A 13404-nucleotide genomic window follows, 5' to 3' on the forward strand; every position below is an offset into this window, starting at 1 on the left:
TAGTTGTAAAGACGCCCGCTTTATGACGATTAAAACTCAAGTTTGTTGCTAATTTTTCACATGTGCCTCAATTCATAATTGTTAGAGAGTAGAAACAGTCTTTCTGTTGAGTTTGACTTTCTTTTTTGAAATATTACATAAATCTATAAATTTTTCATTTATATTAAAAATTTATCGAAACTTATCGGCTCTGTTGTAGCATAATTTGAACATTCAAACTCGAAAATATTGGAAAGAAAAAAAAAAAAAAAATCCTCCCCTGATATTGGATATGGATGATTCAAAGTTGAAGCCACTTTTTACAAAAAAAATAATATAATTACCTGCCAGAGAAGTTAAGTTATCCCAGACCAGTATTCGTTTGTTTTTTCAACCCAAAATTAGAAAATTGTCAGTATATGCAGACAAAAATAATAGTTTATATAATAAGTTCAACCGACTGAGAGCCGCACTGTACATTAGTGCTGCTGGCATGTGACGAGTGAAAGAGCGAAGAGTTCATGTTCATTTCAAGTTTTTCCTCTGTTTCCTTTTCTTCTTCTTCTTCTTCTTCTTCTTTAAACCAATTATTCTCACAAAACAACAAAGGAGTTGGTTAAATTCACATTCTATGTTTTTAGACTAATATTGTACTCTCATAGCCTCCTTTTTTTTTTTCAATATATATCCGAGGGGTATGTATGACTACAATCAATGTATTATTTGTCTCATTTTGTTATGCAAGAAACATTTTTACGTCAAGTCATCTAGAAAAATATCACTTGATTTGAGATGACATATTTTAGAATAAAAATAGGGGAAATCTGTAGTGCAACTGTGGTACCGTGTCACAATTACATTCAACCGTTGGATGTCAGTGGACTCCACCAATCTAAGTGCATCCAACGGTTGGATGCAACTGTGGCACGGTACCACAGTTGCACCGTAGCCTGATCCAAAAGAATATAATGTTACACGTGGGTTGTAACCCTTTTTAAAAAAAAAACACGGAAATTACCATAAATTCTTAACTACATGCAATTACAAAATAAATTTTAATTTTTTCTTTTAAAATTTTGAAGTAATCTTTTTATTTTTAATATATTTCTTATTTCGAAAGAAAAAAAATAATGTTATTTTCCTAAAATAAATTAATAAATAAAAGAATACGCGCAATTTCTGTATATTTGTATTTTGTAACTACAATTGAAGTAATCTTTTGAATATTAATAGGATTTCAAAAAGGAAAAAAAAAGTATAGTGCACTTTTCTATCAGAATAACAAACGTGATTGTTACCAAACGGTTGTGCTTGGGAAGAGCTCTCAGATTCGATCCCCCATTAAACACAGCATTTGAGAGGGATAAGAAACCTTAATTATGACTACACTCCGAATCCGGATTAGTCGAAACTCAATGCAGTAGCTGGAATCCGGGTGGTTTTAAAAAAAAATGATTGTTGAATTTGTAGCTAAATGGTCAAATTAGTTAGGTTCAACGACTCACAAGTGAATCATGAAAAATCTTCACATGCGTAGCTTGAAAAGAATATAAAAGTTAGACTGCATAATTTGCTAAAATATACTTTTCTTACTAATAGAAATAATAAAATAATGCCACTTCGTAGCTTTAAGATTAACAATTTGCGAAAAGGATACATATACTCACATGATTTGGTTAAATGTACATACAAACTCCTAAACCTTTGAAAATGGTCACATATATCTATTTTAAAAATTAAATCTTTTGATTATATTAACCAAAAAGTTTTCCCTAAATACAAATTTAATATTAAATAAATAAAATAATATACATTTTCAAACTATTTTGAACATTTAAAAGATTGAATAATATTAATCCGTCATATATAACACATATCTATATGTCATACAGATTTTGTTAATATCTAGCTCTTAACCCAACAATTATTTAATTTTTTTTTATAAATACAATTGTAATATTAAAATAAATATAAGGTATAAAGTAATTTACATTAGGAAATTTATTTTAATATTTTTTAGTTCAATAAATAAATTTATTAAGATCATTATTAATTAATTAATATTATTGTCACTGTTGTTGTTGATGAATTTATTTAAGGTTAATATTTTATGACTATTATTGAATCATATAATAGTCATAAAAGAGATCTTTATAACTATTTTTCAAATCTTGATTGGTCTTTGTGTATGTTTAAATAAATTGTGGTAGTTTAGGTATCATTTTCCCTAATGGTTTTATCTTTTCTTCTTCGCTATGGTCCTTTTGTCCATGCAATGCATGTGTCAATATAATAAAGATACTTGATAAAGACAACGTTGAAAAATGATTCCCACGAAAATAATCAAAGACGAAAAAGATAGATAATAATAATATCCCATTCACAAAATTATTGTGTTTGTTATAAGAAATGAAAAAAAGAAGTTCTTTCTTTTTCTTTTTTGTTTTTATTGAGAAAACTTGAAAGTTTTGAAAATTTTCACATGCTTATAAGCTAAAATTCTAGAGCTTCAATGATTTTGACCATAAATGATGCTACGCCTACTGATACAAATAATCAATTACGCATTAAACATCAACATCAATCTTAATAAATTATATTAAGAATTGATGTTTCACAATTATAATTTAAAAATTATATTATAAAGTGTTTAATACACATTAGTTGCTTTAATTTAAAAATTAAATTGATTTTATTTTACACTTATATGATGAAAAATTTATTATTATTTAAAAATAAATATTATTAGATATTATTAACTTTTATTTTATAGTTACACTTTTTTTTCTATAGTACCTTAATACCAAATAAAACCAAAATATAATGCAGTCATTAAATTTTTTTCCTTCTATAAAATTAGGTGAATTTTGTTATGTTTGCTGGTGTAAGCTGTAAATGTTATGTTAATGGCTATGCCAACTATATTTCCAACAAAGGGAAGTAAATAAAAAAGTCTTTAATATCTTTATTTCTGTTTTGTATTCCCAACTAATTTACCAAAATTAAAAAAAACACAATTTCGAAACGCCACTGTCTGCTTCAAAATAATTAGTAATTATATTTTAAAATAATAATAATAATTAGAAATTACCATGGCGTCTGAGTTGGATGCCAATTCTCTTTATCCTACGGTACAGAAGAAGAAGACAGCGATAGCCATCATTTCCCAATATTATTTTAATCCACAAAATAAACAAGTGTAATGCCGCCTTTGTAAATGCCCAAAACACCACAAGCCTATTTTACAGACAGAACACATCATCATCATCGTCAACATCATCGTCAATTATGTTTTCTTTTGTTGTTTTGTAAATAAAAACCCATCAAAACTCAGAGGCTTAAACTGAGCACAACTATATAAGGAGTTGGAAAAAAATTCTATCTATCCTGTAAATTTCTACGCATACCCAAATCAGTTTCCATTCAAAAGAAGCACAAAGCTTCAACATTTTTAATTTTGTGATATTGAGCATTGAGTGAGTGAGTTGAATGAACGATGGGTAAGTTTCAAGAGAGATTTGTATCGTTTTTCAACAACAGATGGCTGGTGTTTGTGGCAGCAATGTGGATTCAATCCTGTGCTGGGATAGGGTACTTGTTTGGGAGCATATCACCTGTGATCAAGAGTTCTTTGAACTATAATCAGAAGCAGATAGCGAGGCTTGGCGTGGCTAAGGATCTTGGTGACAGTGTTGGCTTTTTGGCTGGTAGCTTGTGTGAGGTCTTGCCTATCTGGGGTGCTCTTCTTGTTGGTGCTTTGCAGAATTTTATTGGTTATGGTTGGGTTTGGTTGATTGTCACTGGTAGAGCTCCTGTTTTGCCTTTGTGGGCTGTGAGTATCAATCTCAAATATTCCCTTTTTTTTTTTCTTTTGGTTTTTGTTCATCATTTGATTTTAGTTATCAGATGATGATCTTGGTTTTGTTTGATCTGAAAATTTAGTAGTCTTGTATTGTTTGGTTGATTTATGTTCTTTGGTCATGACTCATGATGTTAAAGCAAGGATTTTAATTTGCTTTCCATCTTTAGATTTTCTATAATTGATTGCAAATTGTTTGATTCATATGCTTCCTTCTGTAAATTTCTTAAAATTTAAGGATTTTGGTTGATTTTGTGTTTCTAGGATCTGGAAAGGCTAAGGCAAAACATTTTTACTTTATAAACAGTATTCAATTTCTTCAAATGATGCTCTTTCCTTTTTAGTACTATTAGTGTCAAAGCCAATTTTGCTTTTCCCCTTGTGCGGACAAAATTGATTGTACTTTTTAGTTTGGTGGGGATTTTGACTTCCTTTCTTTTCGGTGCTTAAATGTGTAACTCTGGTCGGGGATCTTACAATTCCGGTGGTTAATTCCATCTTTCTTACTGTTTTTTTTCTGGAACTTTTGGTGTGATTATGATTGAATTGGGAGAATCAAATTAACGTGGTCCTTATCATTTACCACTTACAAGTTCTGGTTGACAAGATAAAATTGTGGACCAATCAAAAGGCCTCCGGATTTAGGAGAGAACATTGTGCATCTTAGTTGCATCTAGTAGATTTATTTAAGAGTTTAATTGAAAGTTTCCCAAAAAAAAAAAAGAAATGAAGTGTCTAGTCTTCATTCGTCATTCCTCCAATGGAAGGCATCTACCAAACTTGTGATATCATGGTGCTTTTCGGTAAATGTGATGTTTTTAAGAAATATGTAGACGTTTTAGTAAATTTAGTTGTTACTTTGGGCATCGATTTTGTATATTATAAATATAGGTCAATGAAATTAATGTCATTATCATATTAACTTATATTCCAAGTGTTATGCATTTTCTAGTTTATATCAGACATCAGTCAATAATCACATAATCCTGAGAAAGTAAGCCTTTGATTTATTTTGATGAGGTGAATTTTTATGTTCTAGTACGCTTTTACAAGTTGCATATAGTCTTGAGTTGGGAGTACTTTCTTAAGTTACTCGATACAATTTTGTTGCTAGAATCATTTTCTACTGTTCCAGTTGAACTATAAAGTTTTTCCTTGAATAAATTATTCTACTCCATCAATTAAGTCCAATAGAATAAGGAAACATTTTTGAACTTATTTATCATCTTCCCTTGATCAAATTGCTGACCCACATCAGTATGCAGATGTGCATTCTTATTTTCGTGGGAAACAATGGCGAAACCTACTTCAATACAGCTGCTTTGGTTTCTTGTGTGCAAAACTTTCCTAAAAGCAGGGGTCCTGTGGTGGGAATACTGAAGGGCTTTGCTGGGTTAGGCGGTGCTATCTTGACTCAAGTATATACTATGATCCATGCCCCTGATCATGCAAATCTGATATTCATGGTTGCTGTTGGACCGGCAATGGTTGTTATTGCTCTAATGTTCATCATCAGACCTGTTGGAGGTCACAGACAAGTCCGGCCTTCAGACAGCTCAAGTTTCACCTTTATTTATAGTGTCTGTCTTCTGTTGGCAGCTTATCTAATGGGAGTCATGCTTGTTGAAGATCTAGTTGATTTGAACCACACTGTGATAATAATTTTCACGGTGATTTTGTTTGTTCTTCTTTTTATTCCCATTGTGATTCCGATAATATTAAGTTTCTTTCTAGAGCGAACAGATCCAGCAGAAGAGGCCCTTCTATCAAAACCAGAAAACATGGAACCTGGCAAATCCAATCAGGAGACTCATGAGGTAATTCTCAGTGAGGTGGAAGATGAGAAACCTAAGGATGTAGACTTGCTTCCGGCATCAGAAAGGCGAAAAAGAATTGCTCAGTTACAAGCAAGACTATTCCACGCAGCAGCAGAAGGAGCAGTGAGGGTCAAGAGGAGGAGGGGACCACATAGAGGGGAGGACTTCACCTTGACGCAAGCTTTAATCAAGGCAGACTTTTGGCTTATTTTTTTCTCACTTCTATTGGGGTCTGGATCTGGCCTGACGGTCATTGATAATCTGGGTCAGATGAGTCAGTCTTTAGGATATGATAACACTCACATCTTTGTATCCATGATCAGCATTTGGAACTTCCTTGGTCGTGTTGGTGGGGGTTACTTCTCTGAGATTATTGTCAGGTAATCTTACTACATGTTTACTAAATTTAGTTATAAATAATGCTTCAGATTTAGTCTTTCTACCCATCCTAATGATATATCTGTATAGGGACTACGCTTATCCAAGACCGGTGGCAATGGCTGTTGCGCAATTCGTGATGGCAATTGGTCATATCTTCTTGGGGATGGGTTGGCCTGGGGCCATGTATGTTGGCACTCTGCTGATTGGGCTTGGCTATGGAGCTCACTGGGCAATTGTTCCGGCAGCAGCTTCCGAGTTGTTTGGCTTAAAAAAGTTCGGGGCTTTGTACAACTTTCTTACACTGGCTAATCCTGCAGGTTCACTTGTTTTCTCTGGTCTAATTGCCAGCTATATCTATGATCATGAGGCAGAGAAGCAACATCAGCCCCATCACCATCTGCTAAATGCAGGGTCAATTTTTACAAGCATGCCTCGCGTTGATGAACCCCTGAAATGTGAAGGTTCCATATGCTACTTTCTTACTTCCATGATAATGTCAGGACTTTGCATTGTTGCAGTCATCCTAAGCATGATTCTTGTTCATCGGACAACGAATGTCTATTCCCACCTTTATGGAAAATCCCGCTCTTCAAATTTGGTGTAACTAAAAAGTGAGCTTTAGCAATTAGAGTATTCCAATGATTTTATTGCGGTACTTGCGTTCTCTGAATGAGGGTGTGTGGAATTCTTGAGTTTGCCGCAGCTGCTTACAGTGGAGAGGAAGATGGCAGGGTCAAACATACCGTATAAGATCAGAAATTTTGTTCTGTTTCCTTTTGTCCTGTGATTGGAAGCTGCCACGTAGTTTTGAAAGATTCTAATCTGATTGCTGTTGTACACTCCCCACCTTTCTTGGTTCTTACCAGGACAATTCATTGTGTTATATTTGTTTATTATTTTCTGTTGAAGATTAATTAGCCACACATTTGTTATGATTTAAGGCCTGATAACCAATACATGATTTTTGCTGGGTTGATAGTTTACAACTGTACTGGATTCTTCTTCTGGGTTCCAGTCTTCTACCATAGCTGATGATTAAAAAAAAAAGGTTCTGAATCTGATGATTGTTCGCAGGGGAGATGGACAAGTACACTCATCAGGTTCAGAACCATTAACAAGATCAAACCCCCCAAGACCTTTTTTTCAATTATCGTGTCTTGTGTAGAGACTATAGAGCCTGATTGTGCCTTGTAATTAGTAAAGATCTCGAGCAGTGCTGCATCATCAAACTAAGATTATTAACATGCCTAATGCGAACTTAGGAAAATATTTGAATTGCTTCCAGCTGTGGTTCAATAACATTTTCTAGAAGAAACAAATTAGTAATTACCTTGGATGACAAGAAACAAGTAATTCTACCACATCACCAAATGAATTACTATAAAATTAGCAAGCATGGTTTCTGAAACAGCTAAATCCTAAATTGAATCGCAACAGATATCCAAATAAACAAATTAGGCATCAAAATTCACCCCCTTGCTAGCAAAATGAATATGAAAAGGCCACAGAAACAAATTTAAATTTCTATTCCTTTCAAAGTCGATTGTAGTGATATGATTGTTGTTAGTTTTTATAATTTTTATTTCTTTGTCATGTTGTTCAATCAATGATATTTCAATCAGCTGAACAGATGAAAAATTGTTTGACTTTGCATATTCTGATAAACTTCTGAAAATTCAGGGATTGTTGGTGGTGAAAAGTTTGACCATTTTCGCGGTTGCTGGTTTTGCATTTCACAACCTGGAAACTCTTTATTTTTCCCCATTTTCAACAGAATTCAATTCTTCAAATGACGCAATATTTTCTTTCTTACCGTCTTATGTTAATTTTATGATTTGAGTCTTGATAATACATGATTTGTGCTGTTCTCGGACTTTCAGTCACTTTTAACCAGAAGTGGGTACTAGTTAATTTGCTGCTGTACTGGATTCTTTTACCAATGCTGAAGATCACGATCATTCACAAATGAAATACAACATTTGTTGTGGTTGACTTGTTTCACAGTGGATGAGCTAAATGTTCGGAGAGTATTATTTAATACGCTATTTAAAGTGGGTGCAATTAGATATGCCCATAGTCTGTGCTCCTGAGAGGCAATTATGTTGAATTGTTTAAGGTTTTTTCTGGCGAAATTGGGGTTAAGTTGGGTGAGATCAAAGGGAGGATCCGGGATATTCTCAGGAACATGAGACCTATCGGAGTTCAGGCCATCACGACATCCCAATTCTACATTGAATGAAGGTCCATTAGCCTGAAATCAAACACAACAAGAAATATTAGTTCTTGCTTGAAAACTGAAGTGCATTTTGGTTTCTGAAAATCTTACCAGAACTACAGCATCTCTGGCAGCAATAGCCAATTTGTGTGCACATGAGACTATGCCAGGGCATGCCGCTTCCACTGCTTGATTTCTTTTGATTAAAATGTCAAAACAAAATGGTGGAAGCGAGAGATTCTCCTCAGCAAGCCTCTCTGCTTCTTTTTGATTAATCATTATTGAGGTGTAGCAACCCTGCAATTAGAGCTAGGTCAACCATTAGAGCAATTCTGGAGAAACAAATCATTTGAAGACCCTGGAAATGGATTCCCCTGACATTGGCTTAATCTGAAAGCTTAGCGAAATTTAAGACATACTGAATTAACTCTGATAAAAGAACAATCTGTTACACTAGGACACATCAAATTACATGCAAAATCATTGGAAATACTAATCAATCTACTTCAAGCAACTAGAAATGGAAAAGCATTTAGCCATCATATATATATATATATATACACACACACACACACGTTAACGAAGCAGCCGTGGAAAAATATTCGAAATGGTTGCAGGGATTATAGAAGTGTTTTTGGCAGACAACCTGCTTTACTATGGTGGGGACAAGCGGCAGTGTAGAAGTTTTCTAGTATTTGCCCATCTCCCATGCCAACAATTATCAGATTCAGAACAATTAACAGACTTAAACCTCTCAAGACCTTCATTTTTTCCTTTATCTGAGGTGTGTTTGTCTTTGTAGATACTATAGAACCTGATTGTGCCTTATAAATGGGAAAGAGCTGGATGGAACTGACACAAGAAACAAATTAGAAATTACCTTGGATGGAACCAAGTAAACCTATCATTTCACGAAATAAGTTAGTATAAATTAGCAAACACGGTTTCAATGGGGAGACATAGAATCCACTGTGCACTTTCACACTTAATAGTAGGCAGTATTCACAAATTTACCAAGATTTCAACCCTAATAGCAATGGGCAAGAATCACGAAACAATGCAATTACAGAAATTCTGTCCATTCAATTATTTTATAGCTGACAAAAACACTTATCCAGTTTAATGAAGATTGGAATGTTACATTTTTTTCCCTAAACAAATGAGACTTGCTTTGACATAACCGCAAAGATAAGAGAAAGCTTGAATATGTGAAAAAAGAAATCAGTTATCCTCCTTTGAAGGAAATTATTTCACAACCAAATGCTTCTTATTCAGACCATTTCACCTGTGCAAATTAATCAATTAAAGGCTGTGCGATCTCTGCTTATTCTTCCTTGGTTACTGGCTTCACTTGCATATTTGAAAATTTGAAGGGCTTACTTCCAAATTTCAATGTATTGGTGTATAAATTGAATAGATAAATTTAGGAAAATTATCTACCGACCACCTGTTTTTTTACCCTTTTTAAAAAATATACAAATCTTTTTTTTTTTGCAGCGTTCCACTTGAAGTTAACATTTTTTTTCATTGGTCCACTCTCGTTATAACACCGTTAGAACTTTGCTGACATCATAAAGGTAAAATTGTTATTTCACAACGACAGTGGTGGACAAGTGCAAAACAATATAATTTCAAGTGGAGTTCACAAAAAAAAAATTAAGAATTGTGTATTTTTAAAAAAATACGAAAAAAAATGTAGTCGGTGGATAATTTATTTTTTACATTTGAGGGTAAAAAAGTCATTTACACAATATTCCGTTAGTTTTCTTAACGGTCTCCAAACGAAAGTGGACGAGTGAAAAGAAATGTAATTTTAGGTAGATTTCAGTAAAAAAACAAAAAAAGAATTGTATATTTTTTAAAAAATTAGAAAAAAACGAGTAAACGGCAGATAATTTCCCATAAATTCATCAAGAGTTGATTGGCCTGTTATTCATTTTAATGATGAAAATGACGAGAAAACAAATTTTGGAATCCAATTGTTGTATCGTTTCATAAGATTGCTTACTAAAAATTAGCAAACATGGTTTCCGAAACAGCGAAATCCAATACAGATTGGCAACAGAAAGCCATAAGAAATTTTCTTTTCAATGGTGGGACGTTGAAGCCACCACACAATCAGAAAGAATCACAAAAAACGTGCCATTACAGAAGTTTTTTTCATTCAAGTAATTAATGTCTGACAGAAAAGCGTAATATCTTTCAAGGAAGATTGGAATATTACATTTTTTTAGCCAAAATAAATGAGCGTGGACACAATCACAAAGATTACGAAGACCTTGAACTAGTAAAAGAAATGAATTATTCTCCTTTCAAGAAAATTATTCCACAGCCGAAGGCTTATTATTTATTCACACCTTTTAACTTATGCAGATTAACTAATTAAATGCTGTGCAGTCTCTTCGTATTTCTCCTTGGTTTCCGGTTTTAACCCCAACTCTGCCAAGCTTTCTCATAGCTGTGGCAAATGCTGCATTAAAGTCAAGAGGGTTTCTAGCAAAGTCCTTCACAGTAGGCTGAGATGATGCATCAGTGAATAGCACTTGATCCGAAGTAAACAAGCCCTTCCCCGCCACTAGATTCTGGTAGTACATATTGTCAAATGTTCGTGGGGTTACAGGATCCATGTTGATGGCAATTTGGGGGTCAACATTTCGCGGACAGGCTTGCATTAACTGCTGGGCATAAGCTGGATCCAATGAAGGATCGACAGGAGATGATGAAGAGAATGAGTAGATGCGGTTTGCAAAGCGGTCGCAATGAGAGAAGCCTAAAGTGTGAGCTCCTGAGAGTGCAATCATGTCAATTTGGCTGAGGCCGTGTTTGGCAAACATTTGGTTGAGTTCATCAAGATTGAATGTTGGTTCTGGCAAATTTCCCTTCACACTTGAGGCTCTAGATACAAGGCCATCGCGTCTTCCCAATTCTACGCTGAATGAAGCACCTCCAGCCTGCATATTGATCGGATTAAATTTAACTTCACAAAGTGGGAAACATAGTGGTTGCTAGTTAATAATGATGCTTATTACCAGAACTACAACATCCCTTGCAGCAATAGCTAAGATGTCTGCGCAAGAGACTACGCCGGGGCACTGTGCTTCCACAGCTTGCTTAGCCTGAACAACAGTGTCAAATCCGTCTCCTGCAAGGGAAAGGTTGTCTGGGGCATCCTTCTCCGCGTCCCCATTTGGGGATTGAATCAGGACCGAGGCATCACATCCCTGTCAAAGAAACAACTCAGTTGCCAATTATTGTAATCCACGCTAATTATCACAGTAGCCTAAGCCATAAGAGATGCCACCCTAGTCAAACACGTGTGTGCATCTTTCTATTCTTCTTTCCATGCCACCACTTTATATTGTACTATGAGTTGTCAAATGATATAGACCAAGCTTGTGGTACTTGAATCTGTTAACTCCATGTTAAGCCATTCGCTATTATGTTCTCAAGTCAAAATGGTTTGGTAATTGTTCTTGTCTAAGCTATAACGTGTGATAGCCTCCAATAACGACCCGTCTACTAAAAATTAATTGCTAAAAAAAAAAAAAAAAACCAACAACAACAACATTGCTTCTGCTATAAACCAGAAAATATAACCTTATGATCATCTAGTATTTGATAAACGCTAGTTATAATGAGTTACCACGATGAAGCAGTCGTGGAAAAAGAGCCGGAGAGTTGCCGGAACGGTGATGAACGTTTGGCTAAACTTTGTTGACACCACTCTGTTCACAATGGATTCAACATTAGGACAAGTTGACGAGTAGAAATTTTCTACCAATTGCCCATCGCCTCTCTGCATAATCAAAAGAATTGTAAACAAAAACACCATCATCTCTCTCATTACTCCCATTTCCATCTCTAGCTATTGGCATGCAACTTCATTAATTTCTTCTTTGTGTATCTTTGGTTAGGCTACTAATGAGTCTTACTTATATAGAGAAAAAAAATAAATGAATGTGGAAAAAAACAGAAACGTGACAAGCTTGACAAAGATAATATTTATAATATGCTATACAGGCTGCCTTCTTTGCTTGGTCTATATGAACGCAATACTTTTGGTATTAACTTCAACCCATTGAATCATGAACACTTCCCTAATGCACACGTCCACACTTTTCCGTCCAGTAAACAGTTAATAACTTTTTACAAAAAAAAATTGAACACACCCCACTTGAGAATGATCCGTCACAGCTTTCACAATTTATCTTCTTGTTGTATATTAGCACTCATTGTCTTTCAAAACCGACCACCCACTAAGATATAGCCACGCGCTACTGATTATATATCTCAGCTTGGTAATAATTAACTTGTGATTATGCTGTATACATACATAAGTGTTTCTGTTTATGTTACTGTGAAAACAAGTTGGAGGAGGTGATAAATTAATTTTCTCTATTCTATGGGCAATGCAAGTAGCCATAATTAATAACCTGACAAGTTTATCTGATTGAATCTTGCAAGTCAAATTTAAAGACCATTTCTTGAATAGCATTAGCAAGTGCAAGGAAAATCAACGTTATTTGTCTGTTGAAATGGTGGTTATATATATATATATATATTAAGGGCATTTTCTTAGATGGATTACGCACATCCAAATTCACCTGATTGCTTGCATACGAAGAAATGAAAACGACGATAAAAAAACAAATTTAAATCCAGTACTGGACATTTCACATTGGAATATGCTTAGCAACCATTGCTAATTTTGCCTTTTTTATGGCCAAAAAATGCATTAGGCGTGCAAAGATAAATGTTTTCCCATATGGTAATTGCAATTCTAGGAAATAAGCAAAACCCACTTGTGTACTTTGATAGACTGAGCCAATATTGCCAATTCTTGTAAAAATTAATTAGAAATATGTGTCAATATCCCCTAATTAGACTTTGTTAATCTTGATTATTATAATTGTATTCAGAGCCGTTAGAACGAAGCTTTCATCTTCACTACACGTATGAAACGTGATGTAATTTTGTTTGATTTTCTTATTTGACACGGAGCCAATCACCTTGGCCAACAAACTCTCGCCAATCACAATTATGTTCAAAAAAACTGTTTTCTTTTAGGTGTTGAAAATTTTATAGAGGTTCGAAATCTATCTGTCTTCATTTTTTTAACACTTGTTTATAACGATTAGTTAGAAGAGTGAAGT

The 13404-nt window shown here is 34.3% G+C and overlaps 3 protein-coding genes across 4 annotated transcripts; 1 reads left to right on the forward strand and 2 right to left on the reverse strand.

The window, feature by feature from the left end:
- The first annotated feature begins 2983 nt into the window (after positions 1–2983).
- LOC18052996 (protein NUCLEAR FUSION DEFECTIVE 4) lies at positions 2984–7022 on the forward strand. 2 transcript variants are annotated; one of them, XM_006446984.2, is made up of 3 exons: positions 2984–3811; positions 5104–6035; positions 6124–7022. In XM_006446984.2, the coding sequence occupies exons 1-3, from the start codon at positions 3476–3478 to the stop codon at positions 6638–6640; spliced, it is 1785 nt and encodes a 594-aa protein (XP_006447047.1). In that variant the 5' UTR covers positions 2984–3475; the 3' UTR covers positions 6641–7022. The 2 variants fall into 2 exon arrangements, with proteins under 2 accessions (XP_006447047.1, XP_024046250.1); XM_024190482.1 differs by having other exon boundaries at positions 3722–3811; positions 5097–6035.
- Positions 7023–7969: 947 nt separating this feature from the next.
- LOC112100903 (peroxidase 55-like) lies at positions 7970–8530 on the reverse strand. Its single transcript, XM_024190772.1, has 2 exons — positions 8363–8530; positions 7970–8287 (listed from the first exon to the last, which is right to left on the reverse strand). Exons 1-2 carry the CDS (start codon positions 8528–8530, stop codon positions 7970–7972), a joined length of 486 nt encoding a protein of 161 aa, XP_024046540.1.
- Positions 8531–10429: 1899 nt separating this feature from the next.
- Positions 10430–12196, reverse strand: LOC18052997 (peroxidase 55). Its single transcript, XM_006446985.2, has 3 exons — positions 11895–12196; positions 11281–11472; positions 10430–11202 (listed from the first exon to the last, which is right to left on the reverse strand). The coding sequence occupies exons 1-3, from the start codon at positions 12108–12110 to the stop codon at positions 10630–10632; spliced, it is 981 nt and encodes a 326-aa protein (XP_006447048.2). The 5' UTR covers positions 12111–12196; the 3' UTR covers positions 10430–10629.
- Between the last annotated feature and the right edge of the window lie 1208 nt (positions 12197–13404).

Source organism: Citrus clementina, unplaced genomic scaffold (genome assembly GCF_000493195.1).
Source record: "Citrus clementina cultivar Clemenules unplaced genomic scaffold, Citrus_clementina_v1.0 scaffold_2, whole genome shotgun sequence".
Taxonomy (NCBI): Eukaryota; Viridiplantae; Streptophyta; class Magnoliopsida; order Sapindales; family Rutaceae; genus Citrus; species Citrus x clementina.